This window comes from Myripristis murdjan, chromosome 17 (assembly GCF_902150065.1).
Source record: "Myripristis murdjan chromosome 17, fMyrMur1.1, whole genome shotgun sequence".
In the NCBI taxonomy this organism is placed as follows: domain Eukaryota; kingdom Metazoa; phylum Chordata; class Actinopteri; order Holocentriformes; family Holocentridae; genus Myripristis; species Myripristis murdjan.
Genome location: NC_043996.1, coordinates 13,288,419 through 13,307,495, shown reverse-complemented (window position 1 = coordinate 13,307,495; position 19,077 = coordinate 13,288,419). Strand labels below are relative to the sequence as shown.

Sequence of the window (19,077 nt, the reverse complement as noted above, 5' to 3'; positions counted from 1 at the left end):
ATGGCTGGGATGGTGAATTGGGGGGTTGGGGGGCGGGGGTGGGGGGTGGGGGTGGTGATCGAGCCTTCATTATCAGCATCATCACTATCATTACAATCATCATCATCAGGAGCGGCTGCAGCAGCACCATCATCATCATCATCATCATCATCATCATCATTTTCGTAATTGTGGTTTTCTCAGAAGTTGAATACACTCAGATAGACTACTACCTGTTTCATAATGTGCTCTCTCTCTCTCACTCTCTCTCTCTCTCTCTCTCTCTCTCTCTCTTAAATAAAAAAAAGGAAAAAGAGAGGAAAGCTCCCTCTTGAAGCAGCCGCTCATTCATCCACCAGCTCTACAGGAGAGGAGGAATATTAGCCACGGCGGCGGACACGCAACGTTATCAAGAACTAACAGAGACTTTTAAGATTGTAATCGGGAGCTCATCAGCAGAGGAGGTCAGTCATGGAAATATTTAAAGCAGATTTTTTTTTTTTTTTTTTTTTTTTTTTTGAGCAACACGGACATCTTAAAGAATAACTCCTCTTCTTTTCCTGCGTCTAAATGAACTTCTCACGGTTCATCTCGGGCTGTACACATCTTGCTGGATCCCGGATTAATTGAGATAAAGTTGAGTAAGAGTAAAATACACAAATAAACAAATTGTTTTCAGTGGTGGAAACAAAGGACTATAAACGACTTTATGAATGTTGCCACTATCCCGGAGCGCTGCGCAGGCGAGGTTTAGTTTACGACAGCCACAGCGGACCAGAGGACTTCACTCATTTTTGACACGCATCATTTTGGTCCCCATTGCAAAATCAGGTAAGTGGCCCTCAGCTATTTAATGATAAAACGATTGATTATGTATTATCCAGTTAAAGAAATCAATTTCCCCGTAGTAGTGCGCTTGCACATATTTGACTCAGTGGTTCAAAACACGCAGAGCCTATTGGGTTAAATTCCTGAACGAATGAATTCGATATCTGGAATAAGTATTTCCTTTTTAAGGGTAATAAGTACAGGCTGCCGTCCCCGGCCCTGCCTGACAGTTCTTCAAGCCGTGAAATGTGTAAAATGTCTTACTCGTCTGTCACCCTCCCAGTTTGGAGAGAATGAGGTGTCTCTGGGTGAAGCATGAGCTGTCAGGGAATCAGTCTTAGGCGGCTGTCTCTGCTATGGGAGGGGGCGGCTCTCAGCCTCTGGCTCTGCTGCTGCTGCCTCTGGACCGGGGCCGACGCCGGAGCCGCAGCCGCTGCCGGTCCCAGCGATGCCGCCTCCGGCTCCCTGGACTGGCTGCTGTCGGATAAAGGGCCATTCCACCAATCCCTGGAGTTCACCGAGGCCGCGGAGAGGTACCAGCAGGGCTTCAGCACCAGATACAAGATCTACAGGTGAGACAGATGGAGCGCGCGCTTGCCTGAGGTGATGTGCGGTGGTGGCGCGCGCGCGCGTGTATGTGTGTGACTGAGTGACTGACTGCGTGCGTGTGAGTGCTCGCGTGGATGCACTCAATTTCGAGGGAATATGACGCAATCGTCTCCAAAAGTCTGCAAACTATGAGGCTTTCTCGGGATTGCTGCAGCTCTGAAATAAACAAGCTGTCAAATTATAACCGGCATGTGTTAAGATGAGAGAGATATATTTGAACTTTTTGTTGAATACATTGTATAGGCCCACCGCGCAGCAAGGCCACAGGACACCATGGTCATTATGGCTGATTACCTTTCCACACCTGCACTCAGTTGTTTAGTTGATGAACAAGTGATGCTCCTGTGTTCTTGCCTGCATTAATTATGAATTAAAAAATAAACAAACAAACAGAACAAACATCTGAATAAATCATTCTGAGTTTCTCACAGATTTGGAGCTGTGTACATCATAGTTAAAGATGCATTTGTCTGTATCTGGCTTTTGTCTTCTGAGCGATGACAGTTCTGCCATTGATGTTTCAAAATAAAATCCTTCCAGAAGAAAAACAAAACATCTGCATTCACAGAGCATTCCAATAGTGCTATATGGTTGTGTGCTGCCGCTGTCACACCTTCTCAGATGTTCCTTGCTTTATAAGTGGAAGGAAGGTGCTACTTTGGTTCCGAATACTCTTGTGAATACTCTTGGACCCCAGGAAGAGTAGCTGCTGATCTTTTCAGCAGCTAATGGGGATCGTAATAAACAAACAAACAATTCCTCACAAGCATCTTAGTCAATGAGGATGCATTATAAAACACTTAATTGTTATTCAAACCTGCCTTGTTTCTTGAGTAGATCAATTGTATCCACGCTGATGTTTTACAGAGCTCCGTCTCTATAGTGCATGATCATATTTCAAGTCAAAGACATGCTGTAAGTTGAGTAAACTGGATTTGTGTGCTTCTATAGGTTTATGATTTGGTTCCAGCAGACTTCATGGTGACAAACTCACTGTTTATTTGCAACATGTCTCCACAGCCTAATACAGGCAAATGAATAGCTGACAGAGTTTGAGACCTTGTTGCAAAGAAAAGAAAAAAATGTTGACTTCCCTTGGTAGCATTTATAAATCATAGATTTTTTTTTCTCTGTTTGTCGTGTGTGTGTAGTTGTCAAAACACTTCCTTCTGTGTGTGGTGAACAATGAAAATGTTTTGCAGAAGTGGCATAACGCTTTACAGTATCAGCCTGCTGAATTATTATTATGCAACATGCAACTGTTTAGTGGTTACTGTCTTCAAATTTGGAAAGCATCCAAATGTAAATTAACACAGTAACTTTAATGATTTTTTTTTTTTTTTTTGCAGTGAACACGGGTGGGTGCATGTGGCAGTTTAGGACAAAGGGCTGCTGAGGGAAGCCACCATCTTAATTTGCATGGCTCATTGCTATCTGACATCTCACTATTTGACAGGCCTTTTAAACCAGCAACCTTAATGTTGCTGCCCCGCTTTTCTACTTTCAAGTCCATCTGAAAAGTTTAATTCCAAAATGAGACACGCAAGCTTAAAAAAAGAAAGAAAGCACTTGAAATACAAAATCACTGAAATAAAAAAATCATTGAAGACAGAAAAGTAAAACTCATTATTGAAAGCTGTTGGAATTACTAGTGTTGCTACAGCTGCTTAAGTCAGTCCATTATATGACCTTCATTTTAGCTTTAATGTCAGGAGAAAATATGCCGTGGGAACATGAGGCAAAGGTATTTTTTTTTCTAAGAAATATGCCATAATTATTTTACAATATCCTCAAAGATCTGCTCAGAGTACATATTTTCAAACAATTCCATTCAAATGTCTGAATCCACCACCTTTTTTCAAAAAATATAACACATTTTTAGTCATTAAACAGTCAAAAAACACTTGCATGCACTACTTTAAATTGCTAATTTTTCAGTATTTTGTACGTTCCTCATTTTTCTTAATCACAGCTCTCAAGTCTGGAATCAGTTTTACAACTTTTTGCAGAATTTCACAATCCACATTAGTCTGGCTCTAAATTACAACATCCCAGAAGAAATGTTGTGAAGTTACAGTGTGTTAGGTATGTTTCCCTTTTTAAATGTTTCTAGAGATGTTCACTGGGGTTCGGGTGTGGTGACTGTTTAGGAGAAACCGTGCAAGTCGCCACACCATGCTCTTGGAGTTCAGACAGGCCTGGTATAGCTTCTGGTGTCACTGTTCTGCTGGAAAATGAGTCCTCCTCCTCCACCCACCTTTAAATCAGGAATGATGGCATGCCTCTGCAGAACAGAGTCGTTGTGTAGTTGATTCTGTGGAAGTCACCAACTCTGGAAGAGACCAGGCATTCCCACTTGAATATTTCCACCACCGTGTTTGATTGGAGGTTTCATGCAGTGGTGCATTAACCTCTTATACAGCCATCTGTTCATATAAGCGCTCTGATTCCTCTGCAAACAAGAGTTCCTTCTAGTATTGAACAGTGACATTTTGGTATTGTTTGGCTCAGGCTAAATTTTAAGACTTGTTTTGTCATTGAAGAAGTAGTTTGGAAACTGCTATTCTCTCATTAAGGACGCAGGTTGTCAATTGTCTTTTGACCGTACTTGTACTAAGTGGAGCAGGCTGTTCTTTGTTCACTTGGCTTTGTATCTTGGATGCAGATGCTGATTTGCCTCTTTTGGCTTGATATACCGATCTTTAGCTGGTGCGGTCACTTTGGGTCTGCCTGGTCTTGTTCTGGTTGAGTGTGACTTGCTTTGTGAAAATCTACCCTGCAAGCATTGTATTGCCCACTTAGAAACTTTCAATTTAGCTGCAATTTGGCCCTTTATCAGCAGTCAGGAGAACAATTTGGCCTCAATCTGCTTCACTAGGCTCTTTTGATATTGTTAGGAACAACCTGAAACTTTTTTTTTTTTTTGGAAGGCTGTTCTCAAAGATAAAGCACTAGCGTTAACAACAATAATGCATAAAGGACTATTTCAATTTAATCAATATCTGATATTATTGATACTCAATCCACACTGTTTATTAGGAGAATACATGTATACATCCATGAATACATGAATTCTTTAATTAAAAAACAAACTAACATTGAATTAGCCTTTGAAAACAACCAGTTCTTAGTAGTGGACTAAGTCTTATGCACACTGTTTGTAATGTGAAGTGTCTTGGGAGGCTGTATCATCATAACGTAGTGCTGACATCTGAGAAAGCAGGAACAGCACCATGTCGAGCGTCACGTGGCCGACAGTCATGCAGTAACATGCTGGTTCACTCCACATGTCTGTTCCTCTATAGTTTTTTTTTCCCCTAAAGAGGTGTTTTCATCATCGTTGATTGCTTACAGTGCACATGCCTACAGGGCAGTTAACTATGCATGCCAGAGAGTTTTCCCTCTGCAAACATTGTCTGTTTGCCATATGTGCATGTTGGTAAATTAGCTGTAGGCTAAACCCCGGGCTGGATCTATAATGTCCATCTGTCCACTATGCAGAGACAGGCCTTTCTCTTGTTATGATGATTGGCTGTCATGACACATTCAACACTGTACTGAGTCTCCAATTATTTCTTTGCCTATCGTTTTCTCGTGGCATTGATTTGATTGGGTCCCAAGAGGACAGTGAGGTAGCAGGCAGCACTGTGGGAGAGTTAGATATGGGTGGACTGTGAAACAGAGACAGTGAGCGGAGGAGAATTGTGTCTCTCTCTGGCAGCGGCTCCCAGTTGGTTTACAAGTGTGCAGGGTTCATTGCGATGTGTGTCAAAAGGGCATGGTTGTCGACACCTAATGAGCAAACTGATGGCAGCTGATGATGCAGGAAATTAAACATAGCTTTTGGAAATTTTCCATGGTTTGTTTTGGTTTTTGCTCCTCTCCGCCGGGTTACAGCCTTGCTTTACACTTTGCATCATTGTGAGTTTTACACATGGTGATTTATTACAAGTTTGTGTAGAAAACAATAAGCAGCCTAGCAAAAAGGTACTTCAGGTTAATGATAACCTCCCATTGAAAGGTGCTGCTTTCATATAGTGTATAAGAACCAAGCACAAAATGATTTCTTAAAACTCCACCTTTACTCCTTTTAGTGAAAAATACATTAAGTTGTTGACGAGGCTTTCTTAACCTTATATACTGTATGATTAGATGACCGCAAGGGGTTCAGATCCACAGCTTCACAGCCTCTTGATGTGTTAATGAGGTGAGTGTGTTTGCGTGTGTTCTATACCGTGCATGTGCCTGAATCTATTTGTCTGAAATATTGCATGCATTTAGCTAATCCATTGCTGTCAAGTCGGCTTGTTAAACAGCAGCCCGGGGCATTACTCACTGCATTCACTAAAGACCTCAACCAAGTGATCAAATCTGTGTGCGTCTGTGTGTGTTTTTGCGTTACCAGGGAGTTTGGTCGATGGAAGGTCAACAGTCTGGCAGCAGAGAAGCGGGACAGCCTCGGTGGCAGCGGTGGCCTGGCTCTGCCCCTCGACCCCGACTTCATGCACACCATTCGCCAGCTGGGGAGGCGGCCAAGTCTCCAGACAATTACAGACAGTATAATCAAGAAATATGGCACCCACCTCCTCCTGTCTGCCACTCTGGGAGGTACAGTACAGTGCGCTTCAAAGCAAGCCTCATTCATACAGCCATCTCTAATGTGATTTTTTAGCATCTGTGGCACCGATTTTACCGTCTGTTGCTTTCTCAAGAACAAAGCATATGAAAAATATTTCTGGATGAGTTCTTTGGCAGCAAAGAAAAGATCAGATCACTCTGGCGTAGACACACGAAAAAGAAACTGGAGGTGGCAGCAGAAACAAGGACTTAATGGTTTTATTAGGCCTACTTCAAAACGGCATGATCCCCTACAGGGAGCTTCCCCACTGGCACACTGTGCCATCGTCTTATATGCCATTGGCCTATATTCTGTTGCTTCAGTTGGGCAGCATGAGCAAGTATATGTGATTAGCAGAAATAAAATTGTTAGTGTTAGCATAGGTTGTCAAGTGCAATAACATGTTTTTAAAGAAAAACTCCACCCGTAAACACTGCTGAAAACAACTTTTTACTGTGCACCATGCATTTATGGGCTCGATTTGTTGTTATTTTGATGTAGATTTTTCTTTTTCCCACAAGTAATTGCCCAAAACATAAGCGGTAAATACAGGGCTTTCGTGTCAGTCTCTTTCAGAACTGAAGAGCGCGAGCTTCTTTTAAAACTCATCAATTTGCACTGACATCCAAACAGTCAAACAGAGGTCCATCACAGACGAGGCAGAGACATTCTCCACCGACATTGGTCTTAATAGACTAGAGTGCAATGCAGTCCCAAGTTATGGTGCACTCTGAGAAAAGGGCACGACTCACCCTCTCTCCGCTGTAAAACTCTCTATGTCTTGCTCCTTAAGGGCGTTCACACCTCGAGCAGCTCAGTTGACGGGTCGGTCTATTCTGAGTGGTTGTAGGTGGTGCATGAGGCTCTGATTGCCTCTATTCAGTTGTCTCATACAGCCACAAAGATTGGAAGAGGCAAATAATGCATTTTTAGTGCTGTGGTTTTGCCTGTGATAACAGTACCTCATTATTAGAGATTAACTTAGCTGATTAGCAAGTGCTAATTAAAGGTACCCAGGGTACTGTAGTTCTCCTTGTAAACACTTAGTTTTGCTCAGATGCAAACATTTCTCACCAAATAAACACCTAATAAACATGCCGAATACCTTTCCTACCCCCAAATCATATGTAAAGCCTTATTTTGAAATATTTTGAATTTGCAGTATTTACATCGGTGTGTAAATATGTACACAAAACGAGGAACCTGTTTTCCTATAGGGTGATCGATAGCGCCTCTAGTGCTCATAAACTATACTAGACCCCTTTAAGCAGCATTAATCAAAATTACACCGACATAAAATTATTTGAAAGTTTACTACTGAGCCCAACAAAGTATTCAGTGGATGACACATTTATTTCTCTTGGAAACAGAAGCTGTTGAAAATCGGTAAGCTGTAATCAGCATCTCTTCCATTTTGCTCAGGCCTGAATCAGCATCTCTTCCATTTTGCACCTGACAAGCGTGTTCATGAAACAAAATGGCAGGGAAATAAAGAGGTGTGGAAGCTGGCTAATAACTGACTGCAACACATTCAGCCGTGGCCAACCAGCTCGATGATAGTCCACGCTGGCCACGTTTCTCTCTGTGTTTCTATTTATGCGGTTCTGTTTTTCTGTTTCTCTGGTTTCCGCACTCATATAACACACAATTTAATTCACAATTTCATTGAACAAATCCATAATCGTTCTCTGGAGGATGCCAAAAGCCAATGTGGGAAATGTAGACGAGGCATGTTGAGGGAAAGTGGGTACAGCGAAACGGCAAATTGCAACACTTCATCACAAAATCATTCCTCAAATGTATTGAACATGACAAATTAATGATACATGAGTGGAATTTTCTTTTGATATTGCACGTAAGAGTCTCTTCAAAAGGAAAGTAGTCTCAATGTGGCACTGGTTGCCTCCAACTGATTTTTCTATTGGCTATGTAATATCTGTAACTTACAAAGACAAGTGCTCCCAAGGACTAGAATTTATTTAAGTCTTAGATCAGTTTCACCCCTCCATGTATTTTTAACTAATAAATACAAGATAATCAAGGGAACTTGATCAATGATTTTAAATTAGCTCTGTATTACTGAGGAGTCTGATGAATTCAAAGCTGAAGAAAAGCCATCAGTCCCAATACAGCACTTTTAATCACTACTGTGCTTTTCCAACCGATCTGAAAAGATGCTAATGAACAGTGATTAGTGCCGCTCTGTCAGGGCTAATGAGGCTCTTATTTCCTCTGCATGTCTGTCACCAGGGGAGGAGGCGTTGACGATATTTGTGGACAAAAGGAAGCTCAGCCAGGAGTCTTCCTCCTCGGGGGCTGAGGCCAGCGGCGGCAGCAGCAGCAGCAGCTTAAACAGCACAGGCCCCGTGACCCTGGAGGCTCTCCACCAGCTCGCCGCCTCCTACTTCACTGACAGAGAGAGCACCCTGCGCAGACTGCACCACCTCCAGATCGCATCCACCGCCATACGGGTACGTTGAGGTCAAGGAAGCTGTAACTGCGCTGCGGCCTGCTGGGAGATGAAACACCATGCACTTGCTGCCTCTAGGCAACTGTGTCACTCCCCTAGCTTCTGCTTTGTTAGCTTCTAGTGCTCATGCTGGGGAAGGGCCAGAGGTGCTGAAATGGATTGGTATGGTTTCTGGCTAAATTGGCCAAGTGAAGTTTTTGGACCGTGCAGATGGATTATTATGATATTCAGTTTTGTGGGTGTGGAAATGTGTTCAGCTGCACGGATACACAGCAGAAATGTCAATAAGTGTTGTTTGGACTCAAATAAATGCAGCTATTGTTGATTTTGATGTATTAAGACGTACATTAATGCTGATCGTTTCACAGCCATTTTTTCTTTACCTCACGCAAACCTCAATTTTGCATAGTGCATTTAAGTTTAAAGGTGCATTATGCAAAATTGACTGCTGGATCGATGATCTAAGTTTAAAGTCCCACTCCAGCCATTTATTAAGCCCCTAAAAGTAATCTCTGATCATCAATATTACACACGGCGCTTTAGCAAAGGTTCAGTCAGGAAGACTGCCTTATGCTCATGTGTAGGCTTCAGATATACTTCTCACTTTTTATCCTGTTATCCTCTAACACATTCATCATTTCCCTTGCTGTCATTGTCTGTGGCTGTCAAATCATAGCAAAACACCTTCCTAGCATCTTGCCTGTCATCCAGCGTATCACCTTGCTGCTGCTCTTTTTAAGATGTGTTTCTCGGTGTGCCTTTAGCGCTGTCTGCTGCCGTTCACGCATCCCTCCAACTCCCCATCTCCACCTGGACCTCACAGATTCATAATTTCCCTCAGTCTCATCAGATGTCATCAGAGACCTTCAGCACCGGTGTTTGGACTCCATGGGGGGCTTTATTATGCTGGCACTCAGGGCTGATGCCCTTCAATCTGAAAAATTTCCCCAGAGAGTCTAAGCGCCCATAATTTTATAATCAAGACTTATCATCTTTTATCTACTGAATTATCTACAGTATATTTTCTCCATTCACTTGTCTTTCCTGTTTTGTTTCCCATAAAAACATAAAAACATATCCCTTATTCCCATAAAACTGCTTAAATATAAATCTAAATCTTGCCCTCATAAAAAATTTGCGCATCTATGAATATTCAGATAGTCTCTGCCCACCTCCTTGCCTGCTGGCCTTGTTACCAGAGCTCTGCTCACAGAACGAGGAAGTATCGTCTGTGACAGTCACCATAATCATGCAATAGTTGAAAATCTAAGTTACACTAACATTGTTCATGTGAAGCAGCCATTTTGCACTGATCTTGTTACACTGCAAAAACTCAAAATCTTACCAAGAATATTTGTCTTATTTCAAGTCAAAATGTCTTATTTCTAGTCAAAATATCTCATTACATTTAAAATAAGACATGATCAGCTCAGAAGTAACTTGTTTTGAGACAATTTTCACTTGTTTCAAGTGAAAATTCACTTGAAACAAGTGAAAATTTGCTTGTTTCATTGGCAAACTTTGTTTCTTGTTTCAAGCTAATTTTATAAATTAGCTTGAAACATTTTTGAGTGGTATGGGACTCTAAGTTTAAATGTGCACTGAACGAAACTGAGGGTTGATTGATGTAAGGAAAAGTAAAAGTAGAATAAGCATGTAATTTATCAGTGACTCAAGCCACAATGTGAACCACGTACACCTTCACATTTTGTGTTTGTTCTTTTTTTGTCAATTGAATCTAAACAGTCTCACTTTGGGGCAATATTACATAGTATACCATTATAGCCACGTATTTTTTAAAGTGTTTACTTGCTGTGGATCATATGACATTTACTGCAGTACAAAACAGGCACACATAGCAAAGACCTCTTGTGCAGCTATTTTTAGTGCACATGCCATTTGCGGTTTGCATTTTAATACCTGCTCAGGCAACTTATTTATTAAACTCATTTCACCAGGTAGGATTAAGAACAAATGCTTATTTACAAGTTGGCTTGACAAGAGTAAATTCACCTGTGGGGGTGGTGGGTGGTGGGGGAGAGATTGCCAGGCTGCCACATCTGTCTCTCCCCTTATTTCTCTTGGCTGTGCTGCATTCATGAGTATTCATTGTCAAGATGTTTATCCTTCAGGGTCACACATGAGGGAGCAGCACGGAGCCCCAGTGGTTAGTGTAGTTTCCTCAGAGCAACACAGCTGGGCTTTGACTCGTGGCCCCGGTGTGTTGCAGCTTCTCACTGACTCTAAATTACCTGTAGGTGCTACAGTATGTGAATGTGTTTGCTACGTTTTAATCCTCAGGTGAACTGGTGACCTGTCCAGGTTGTTTTTTTTTGTTTGTTTGTTTGTTTGTTTGTTTGTTTTTATCCTGAGCTTTGTTCTTGCACCATGCATGCTTGGACTGACTCAAGCTCAATGTGACCCTGAAAATAGACTCAATAGTGTGAAAGCTCACAAGAAGAGGGCAAAACCTGAGTTCTGCTAACCTGCCATTAGAGACAAATGCTTTCAAACAACAATGCTATAAATACAGTCTCACTCTCTGCAAGAGAGTACGTGCTCTGAAAATGTTCAGACATCGACTCCCCTTGTTTTTCAGCAGCAAACTTCAACAGCATTTGTAGATGTGAAGATGCAGAACAGAACAGCAGCTGTATATCCTGTGCGATAAAACACCAATCATCCATTTTATCATCTGAAGTGGCTATTAGAGTGTACGCATTAATCAGCCTGAGGGGCAAATGTAGATGCTATAGTGAGTAGCCATTGATGAAGACAAGTACCCCCCCGAACTGAGAATGTCTTCCTATGGTTATGCATCAGCGTGATGGATTACAGATATCATTCCATTAATTTCCAGCCAAGATCACTTCCATTCATTTACCACTACCACTGTGTGTGGAGTTTAGACAGATTGAAGATCAGAGATGGAGAGAGAGAGAGAGAGAGAGAGAGAGAGTACCGCGGTAGTTTATGAACGCTGTAAAGCAGCACCTGTTATATATGGTCATTCATTAAAACACATATGGCAGGGAGGTTTCAATGAGAAATGGAAAGCTTTTGAGCATAAACTTACGCTAATATATGAAAGTTCCAAGTTTTTGCCAAACGTTTTAAACTTTGCAGAATTTCTTTAACATCGAGGTTAATAACTTGGATATGGTGTGAGTCGGGAAGTGAATCACTTCTAAATGTTGAATAACAAGGAAGTTAATTTCGTCCCTCAGATTAGACCGAATTATTCTGTCTGAGAAGAGGAGGTTTTCTAATTGCAGACTTTTTCAAATATTCCTATAGAGCAGTTCATCAATTAAAAAAGGCCTTTGATGAGTGAGTATTTTCTTTTGATTGCCTTAATGAAATACACAGAGAAAAAATTAGTATGTGCAAATAATATAAAAATCAGATGAAAGTTCTATCATTGATGAGGCGAATGAACAGAGAAATCTTACAGAGAGAAAAGACAAAACAGAAACAGTCGCCAGGCAAAGTATTGACGTGTGTCCGCTGTGTCCCCACTTGCAGGTGACTGAAACCAGGACCGGGCCCCTTGGGTGCAGTAACTATGACAATCTGGACACAGTCAGCTCCGTCCTGGTTCACAGTCCAGAAAATAAGGTTCAGCTGCAAGGTAAAATCAACATCCCACAGAGTCGGGCTGATCGTCACCTGAGAGAACTGCAGCTGACGTGTAGCTGTGTTTTCTCAGTCTCCCTTCTCGCTATGAACACATGACAAACTGTTTTCATGACAAATATTTGTTTGCATTGTCTTGACTCTGCAGAGCAGCAAAGCAAGGTTTGTTTGCATTTGACTGAGTGGTGCAACCGTTTTCCAAAGTTGTGCTTTTATATGGAAGAATGGAGAATGAAGACAGAGATGTGTTTGGGCTTTAGTTGTCTAGATTCCATCCAATGACATACTATTATGGAGAAAACAATTTATGGGAACCTTTAATATTAATTGCTCATTAAATGCTGACTCTTAATGTTTTGTGTGTGACTTTACTATATAATATTTATTTTGTAAAATAGGGATATTAAAATTTATTACTACTTATCCTGTCATTCAGACAGCATTCAGTTTAGCCTCTGCATGCAGTTGTAATGCAAAACTAGTGTGAATTTAATGCATGCAACACTCAGTGCTCAGTGCTTCTTCAAAGCAAATCAAACAATAATGCAGCAGCCAGTAACAGATACTCATATTTGGCATGAATGAATTTCCCATGGAAATCTTTACAGATATGTTCCAGTCAGTGTGTTCACAGAATTAAAACATAGTCTAATCTTGTGATGTCGAGAATTCCCTTTATTCACACTGATTGTTACTGAAGAGGCTGAAAAAGTTGTATATTTCACAATAAACATTTTTTTTTTTTTTTTTTTTTTTTTTTTTTTTTTTTTTTTTTGTAATTTACTAATTTATCAGTATACTGGGGAATTGACAAAATTAGTCTTTGATATGGGGGTTACAATCACTGAAAAGAGTTAATGTCCCACCATGATGGAAAATTATGCATGGATATGATATAATTTCTCAGATAGAAAATATTTAAGCAGCAGCTCTCTCTAATTATATTAAATGTTTATGAAGTGCTACTGCTCCCCCTCTTTCCATTATTATTTCATTAGTGTTGGTTTTAGTACTATGTGACTCGGCTAAACTGCCTCCTGTATATGATCCTGTAGGACTGCAGATCATCCTGCCTGCCTACCTGCAGAGCCACTTCATTCAGGCTGCTCTCAACTACATCGGCTGTAAATCTGAGGGCCAGTTTGTGTGCAGGAACAGCGACTGCTGGTGTGAGTGCAGCCTGGATTTCCCTCAGTGTAACTGCCCTCACTCTGACCTCCAGGCTCTGCAAAACAACCTGCTGCGAATCAGAGACGCCTGGAAACTGACCAACCAGGAGTTTGAGGAGTCTGGTGAGTACTGACATCTGTAGGCAAAAGATTTAGCTTTTAGGATGAACACTGAAAGTTTTAATTCACTGTAGTTCATGTTTTATTCTCTAACTAAAAAAAAAAAAAAAAAAAACTTTTGCGAACCATTGCCATTAACACATTTATTTCTTCTATTCTAAATACAGCCCCCGAATCAAGAGGTCATCCAATTATTATCTACCTTTTTTCCTTTGGTGGTGGAGCTTTTGTTGACATGTGGATTACATTTTGCTGTGTTGCCTTTGTTTGCATCACGATTACATTTCTGTTTGCTTTTGCATTAAGTGTTTGCTGTTTTAAGGGTGTGACATTTTCACATCAAGTGCTCCGGTGCTTAATTGGTGCTAGAGGATGCAGGACTGCAGCGAGTGAAACGCAGCTGACTTTAAAAACTCCACCACTTAGCACCAAAGTGTTTTGATAGCACAGTGCTGTTGTAACATAGCCACTGTACAAATGATTGAAGCACTTGCTCAGCCACAGTCACCAGTTAAATACTTCCCTGAATGTACTGTGCACCGTAGCTAACACTGTCTTTCCCAATAAACACACAAAAGTGCAGATTTTATAGTGTCGCTCATCCGAATTATCACTGTTTTCATCTTTTAGACAATAGTATAATTGCTGTAAACACACATGGCCAGGGCTTAGAAGACTGACACCTTCTTCATTTACATTGTGTACCACTGGGACGGCTTTCATAGGAAATCTGCTGGATTGCTTTATGGCACAAAACAGGAAAAGGGCTCTGTTTTTCCAGCACAGAAAGTTGGAGCTGTTTACTCAAGGATTCTCGTCCTTTTCATTTTGTTTATGTTCATTTTATCATCATTTAATATTTGTTTACACACTCTTGCTACCATTTGTCTGACCATCATTCCCTCTCATTGAGGTCCCTACCAAGGTTTCTTACATTTTTTACCCTAATGAGTGTTTCCACAAGAATATTTCCTTGTTCTTACTGAAGGTCTAACACTGGGGGTGTTGTTTTCATTTACTGTTTTTATAATGTGGGCCTTGTGAAGCCCTTTGAGACTGTAACTGTGATAAAAGGGCTATACAAATAAGCTCAGCTTGAGACTTGAGAGTTTCTTACAAAGTTTGAAAGTGGAATGAGAGGACAGCCGATGCAGAAGTCACTTCCATCACGTGTGTCTTTTCTGGCAAAGCAAAAGAGAAACCTGTCAAGTGAAAATGCAAAAATCATCTTCGCGACAGAACAACATGGTTTGTGGTGAGGGAAATGTTTAAAATTTGCAGAACAGAAGAATAAATATCACCACTTGCCTGATATGGCAGCCAAAAGACAAACCAAACCCAGTCTAATTTGTTTGCAGAAATTATACCAATATATGATTATTAATTTGGTATTTAAAACTGTGACATGTAGCACCTGAAACACAGGCAGCAGTGGTCTTGATACTGACTGGTTGTGTTTTTTGTTCTTCTCTTTTTGGAGTCTGCCTGTGTGCCTTTTTCTGAGTTCAAAATTGAGAGAGAGAAAGAAAAGAGGCAACATTTGCCACCTATATGCAAATAATTTTTAACAGTGAGAGGCTGAGAAAAATTTCTCTTTTGCAACAAATCAAAAGATATCAAGGCACTTTTTTAAAACATGACTTTTTTGGTTATATTTTCACAAAATGATTGCTACTATAGCTACTATGGAAACTTGCCTGACTTTCACATTGTTGAAAGCAGGAACAGAATTTTGTGCTCTCAGTGTCACTCATATCTAATTAGAGTATAGCTCCCTCGAAGGTGTGCGCTGCCAACAGGCGATGATTAACATATGATATCTCTTGACAGAAACAAAATATAGAGGAAGTTTGCCGTCTTACATGCTGATGAGATAAGCAGCCCAAAAGATTCACTCTAACAAAACATGCTTTCTTGGCATGTTGTGCCTGTTTATTCCCCTCTTGAGCTGTTGGCTTTTTCTGGGACAAACAATGAGGGGTAGACAGATTTTTGGATATTGTTACCCCGTGGCTCCTCGCCAAAAGCAGATTTTACTTATTCATGTTCTCCTTCCTACCAGAGGAGTTCCAAAGCTTTGTTGGGAAGCTGCCAACCCATTACGCTGTAAACACATCTGTCGTGGAGCACTTGTGGAGGATGGATGCCAACCTGCTCCAGCGCTACCGGCAGCTTGAGACCAGCACCAACCAGCTATTCACCAAGGCTCGCCGCACCACTAACAAGCTCTTCAGCCTGAGCAAGAGATGCCGAATGCAGCCCAAAATAGTCCTACAGAGGGAGAGGTAAGACGTAAGCAAGAGGAGGGAGGAGGAATATTTATACTTGAGCCTGTTAACCCAAGGTGCTCCCCAAAACTTATAATTATGAAAATGATTTATGCACCAGGCACTAGGAGAAAGCAGTGGAGCGAGAAGGCACTTATTAGAAGGCATTTGAGGAGGAGCAGTTGTAGAGTGAGGTGAGAAGTGCTGACAGGAGCAAGACAGCTTCTCTGTTCCACCAGGGAAAAGAAAAATGGGACGGAGTTCGGACTAACAGACACGTTTCAGCCCTGCAGGTGTAACCTGCATTACAATCAATGCTGCGTCTAGCAATCCACTTTCTTTAACACGGCCACATCCAGGGATTTGAACTCCTGTAGGCAAGTAACACATAATTATTTCTGAGGAAAAAAAACAGACACACACACACACACACACATATATATATATACACATATATATGTTTTTTTTTTTTTTTTTCCACTATTTTGACTGCTGTTTCAGCAGCTCTCCCACCTGGACCCTCAATTATTTCAGCAGCCTATTAGAGGCCACTTTGATCATAACTTCAGTCAGATTTATGCCTCTCTCATGACCACTCTATTTTGATAGCTATTTCTGGCAAGGAAATTATCCAAATGACACAATCCATCAGCTCAGAGCTCAAATGCAGGCTCCTCACTCCATAATCCAACTAGACTTCCCCCGCTTGTAAAAGAAAAAAAAAAATCTCTCTCCATGTTCCCATGAAATAATATCTGCAGTTTGTATATTGTATTCTTTGCTTTTTTTTTACCTTCTAATTATATTGTCGTTGCATTTTTATGGTGCCGTGTCTATAAAGATGATGGAGAGAAGACAGAGATGCAGAGAGTACTCAAGCGAGAGAGAGGGAGAGAGGGAGAGTTAACGCATTTAGTTGTCAGATTGTGTCTGTGGCTGCTATGTGTGTGTGTGTGTCTGTGTGTGTGTGTGTGTGTGTGTGTGTGTGTGTGTGTGTGTGTGCATGTGTGTGTGTGTGCTTGGCGCTCATTCACCTATCACCGCCCATCTGCACCACTCAAGGGGAATCCAAGATTAAAATGTTCATTTTGATCTGATTTGGCTCCTGTAACTAAACAGCTGAGCCTGAGATTGGCTAAGATCAAAATGTGTTTCTGGTGCACTTACAATAACATGTATTTTGGAGAACACAATATGAGTCTTATTTGACCAAAAAAAAAAAAAAAAAAAAAAAACCTAACATGGAAAGAAAAGTGAGCAAGAATAAATTGGACATTTAGCATCCACCACGTTGGCAGTGTCAAATCTGAAAACCTAAAGGGACTAAATACAGCTGTTTCTCTCACAGGCCTCTACGCTATTGGCTGAGCTACGCCCTCTCCATCCTGTACTGCAGTGAGAATAACCAGATTGGTGTGTACAGCGACGAGAGCCGCAGCTGCTCCTGTCCCTACCACCACCCGCCTTGCCAGGGCCTCATCCCCTGCTCTGTGGGCGACGGCCCACGCTGCACCTCCTGCTCCGCAGAGAACCGAACCCGCTGCTACAGCTGCAACCCCGGCTTCACCCTCACCCAGGGCACCTGCCGGCCCGCTGTGCCCGACCCCACAGACCCCTACTTGGGTTTGGAGAGCGACCGGGACCTGCAGGACCTGGAGCTGCGCTACCTGCTCCAGAGACGCGACCCACGCATTACCCTGCACGCTGTGTTTGTCAGCAACGACGTGCGTCTGAACACCTGGTTCGACCCGTCCTGGAGGAAAAGGATGCTGCTCACGCTCAAGAGTAACCGGGTCAAGTCCAACCGTGTTCACATGCTCCTTGGGTTGGCCCTTCAGGTATGCCTCACCAAAAACAGCACTCTGGAGCCAGCGCTCTCTCTGTTCGTGAATCCCTTTGGGGGCAGCCACTCGGAGAGCTGGACCATGCCGATTGGTCAGCACGGCTACCCTGACTGGGAGAGGACCAAGCTGGATATCCCGTTGGACTGTTATAACTGGACGTTGACCTTAGGAAACAGGTGGAAGAGCTTTTTTGAGACTGTACATTTCTACCTGAGGAGCCGCATGAGGGATTCTGGGGGAGTGACGGGGGGAAACAGAAATGGCACGGTGTATTACGAGCCCCTGGAGGCAGTGGAGCCTTCCAACAACATCGGCTACATGAAAGTCAACAGCATGCAGCTGTTTGGATATAGCGTGCACTTTGACCCGGAGGCCATCCAGGACCTGATTCTGCAGATAGACTACCCGTACACTCAGGGATCACAGGACTCCGCCTTGCTGCAGCTGGTGGAGCTGCGCTACAGGGTCAACCGCCTCTCGCCTCCAGGGGCTCAGCACATGGATCTGTTTGCTTGCCTGCTCCGTCACAGACTCAAACTGTCCAGTGCAGACGTGACCAGGATACTCACTGCCCTGCAAGCTTTCAGTGCCAGACAACCAAACTACGTGGAATACGAGGCAAACAAACTTTGTAGTTAATGGGCGGTGCAGCTCCGATTTGATGTTTTGTACTGTTACCTTGCTACTGACGCGGGCTGCTTCAATTAGCCTGCATTGTTTGTCAGCTGGATCCCATTTGTGTCAAGTGTTTGTTGTTCAAGGCTTTGTTGTACATATGTGCAATTAAACTGGATGTTTTTATCACTCCGGCGATTAACTGTTGATTTAATAGTGTGTTTTTACATTATTACAGTTCAGTCATTATTGCACCAAACATTGCTCTGCAACAATTTATCCTCAACCCCTCCTTATTCTGTCCCACCCTTTCACCATCTATCTTGCTGTGGACGGTTGTAGTGGTGTGTGCTGTGTTGTTTTTGCCCATCTGGAGCCACAGAACACAAGGTCTCCATTCTCCATTGAGGGAAAAGCCTTGGCACAGATTACTAAGTATATAGTGAGCGAAGGGAGGGTTGGGGGCTGCCTTCCTCTGTTCCTCCCCTGTCCCTGTCCGCCATTCACAGTTACTGTGATAGATGAGCTGGGGAGGCAGAGAGACATGCCCAGCATCAAACAACAGTAGGTATCAGTGACAAGGATCGCACTCTGCCACAACACCAGACAGAGTTGGAGCCTCAAAAGAGTGACTCTGACCAAAGGGGGAATCAGTTTTAATCCCCCATGGGCTGTAGTCAGCCGAGCTGCAGGCTAGCGGCATGACGGGGCTTTGATTAGACCAGCATCTTAAGAGCCTGTAGAAAAGATGTAGCTTCATCAAGATTCACCAGACATGTTTCTCCTGAGATTAAAGCGAGACACAATTTACTCTCCTGCTATAGCTCAAGATTAATGCGAGGAGGTTGTTGATGCAGTGTTGATTGTGAGATGAGGCAGTGAGTATAGTTGCAGTTGACAGTAATTTAGATTGCTCGGTGTA

General features: G+C 42.3%; 1 protein-coding gene across 1 annotated transcript; it reads left to right on the top strand.

The window, feature by feature from the left end:
* Window positions 1-388: 388 nt before the first annotated feature.
* LOC115375172 (BMP/retinoic acid-inducible neural-specific protein 3-like) lies at window positions 389-18,344 on the top strand. The gene is made up of 8 exons (XM_030074540.1): window positions 389-810; window positions 1,091-1,379; window positions 5,822-6,024; window positions 8,285-8,505; window positions 12,030-12,135; window positions 13,196-13,432; window positions 15,492-15,714; window positions 17,045-18,344. Exons 2-8 carry the CDS (start codon window positions 1,123-1,125, stop codon window positions 18,177-18,179), a joined length of 2,382 nt encoding a protein of 793 aa, XP_029930400.1. The 5' UTR covers window positions 389-810; window positions 1,091-1,122; the 3' UTR covers window positions 18,180-18,344.
* Window positions 18,345-19,077: the final 733 nt, after the last annotated feature.

Coding starts and splice junctions, on each gene's coding strand:
- LOC115375172 (XM_030074540.1), top strand. CDS start 1,123: ATGAGCTGTCAGGGAATCAGTCTTAGGCGGCTGTCTCTGCTATGGGAG. Junction 1,380..5,821: donor ACCAGATACAAGATCTACAG/GTGAGACAGATG, acceptor TTGCGTTACCAG/GGAGTTTGGTCGATGGAAGG. Junction 13,433..15,491: donor CCAGGAGTTTGAGGAGTCTG/GTGAGTACTGAC, acceptor CCTTCCTACCAG/AGGAGTTCCAAAGCTTTGTT.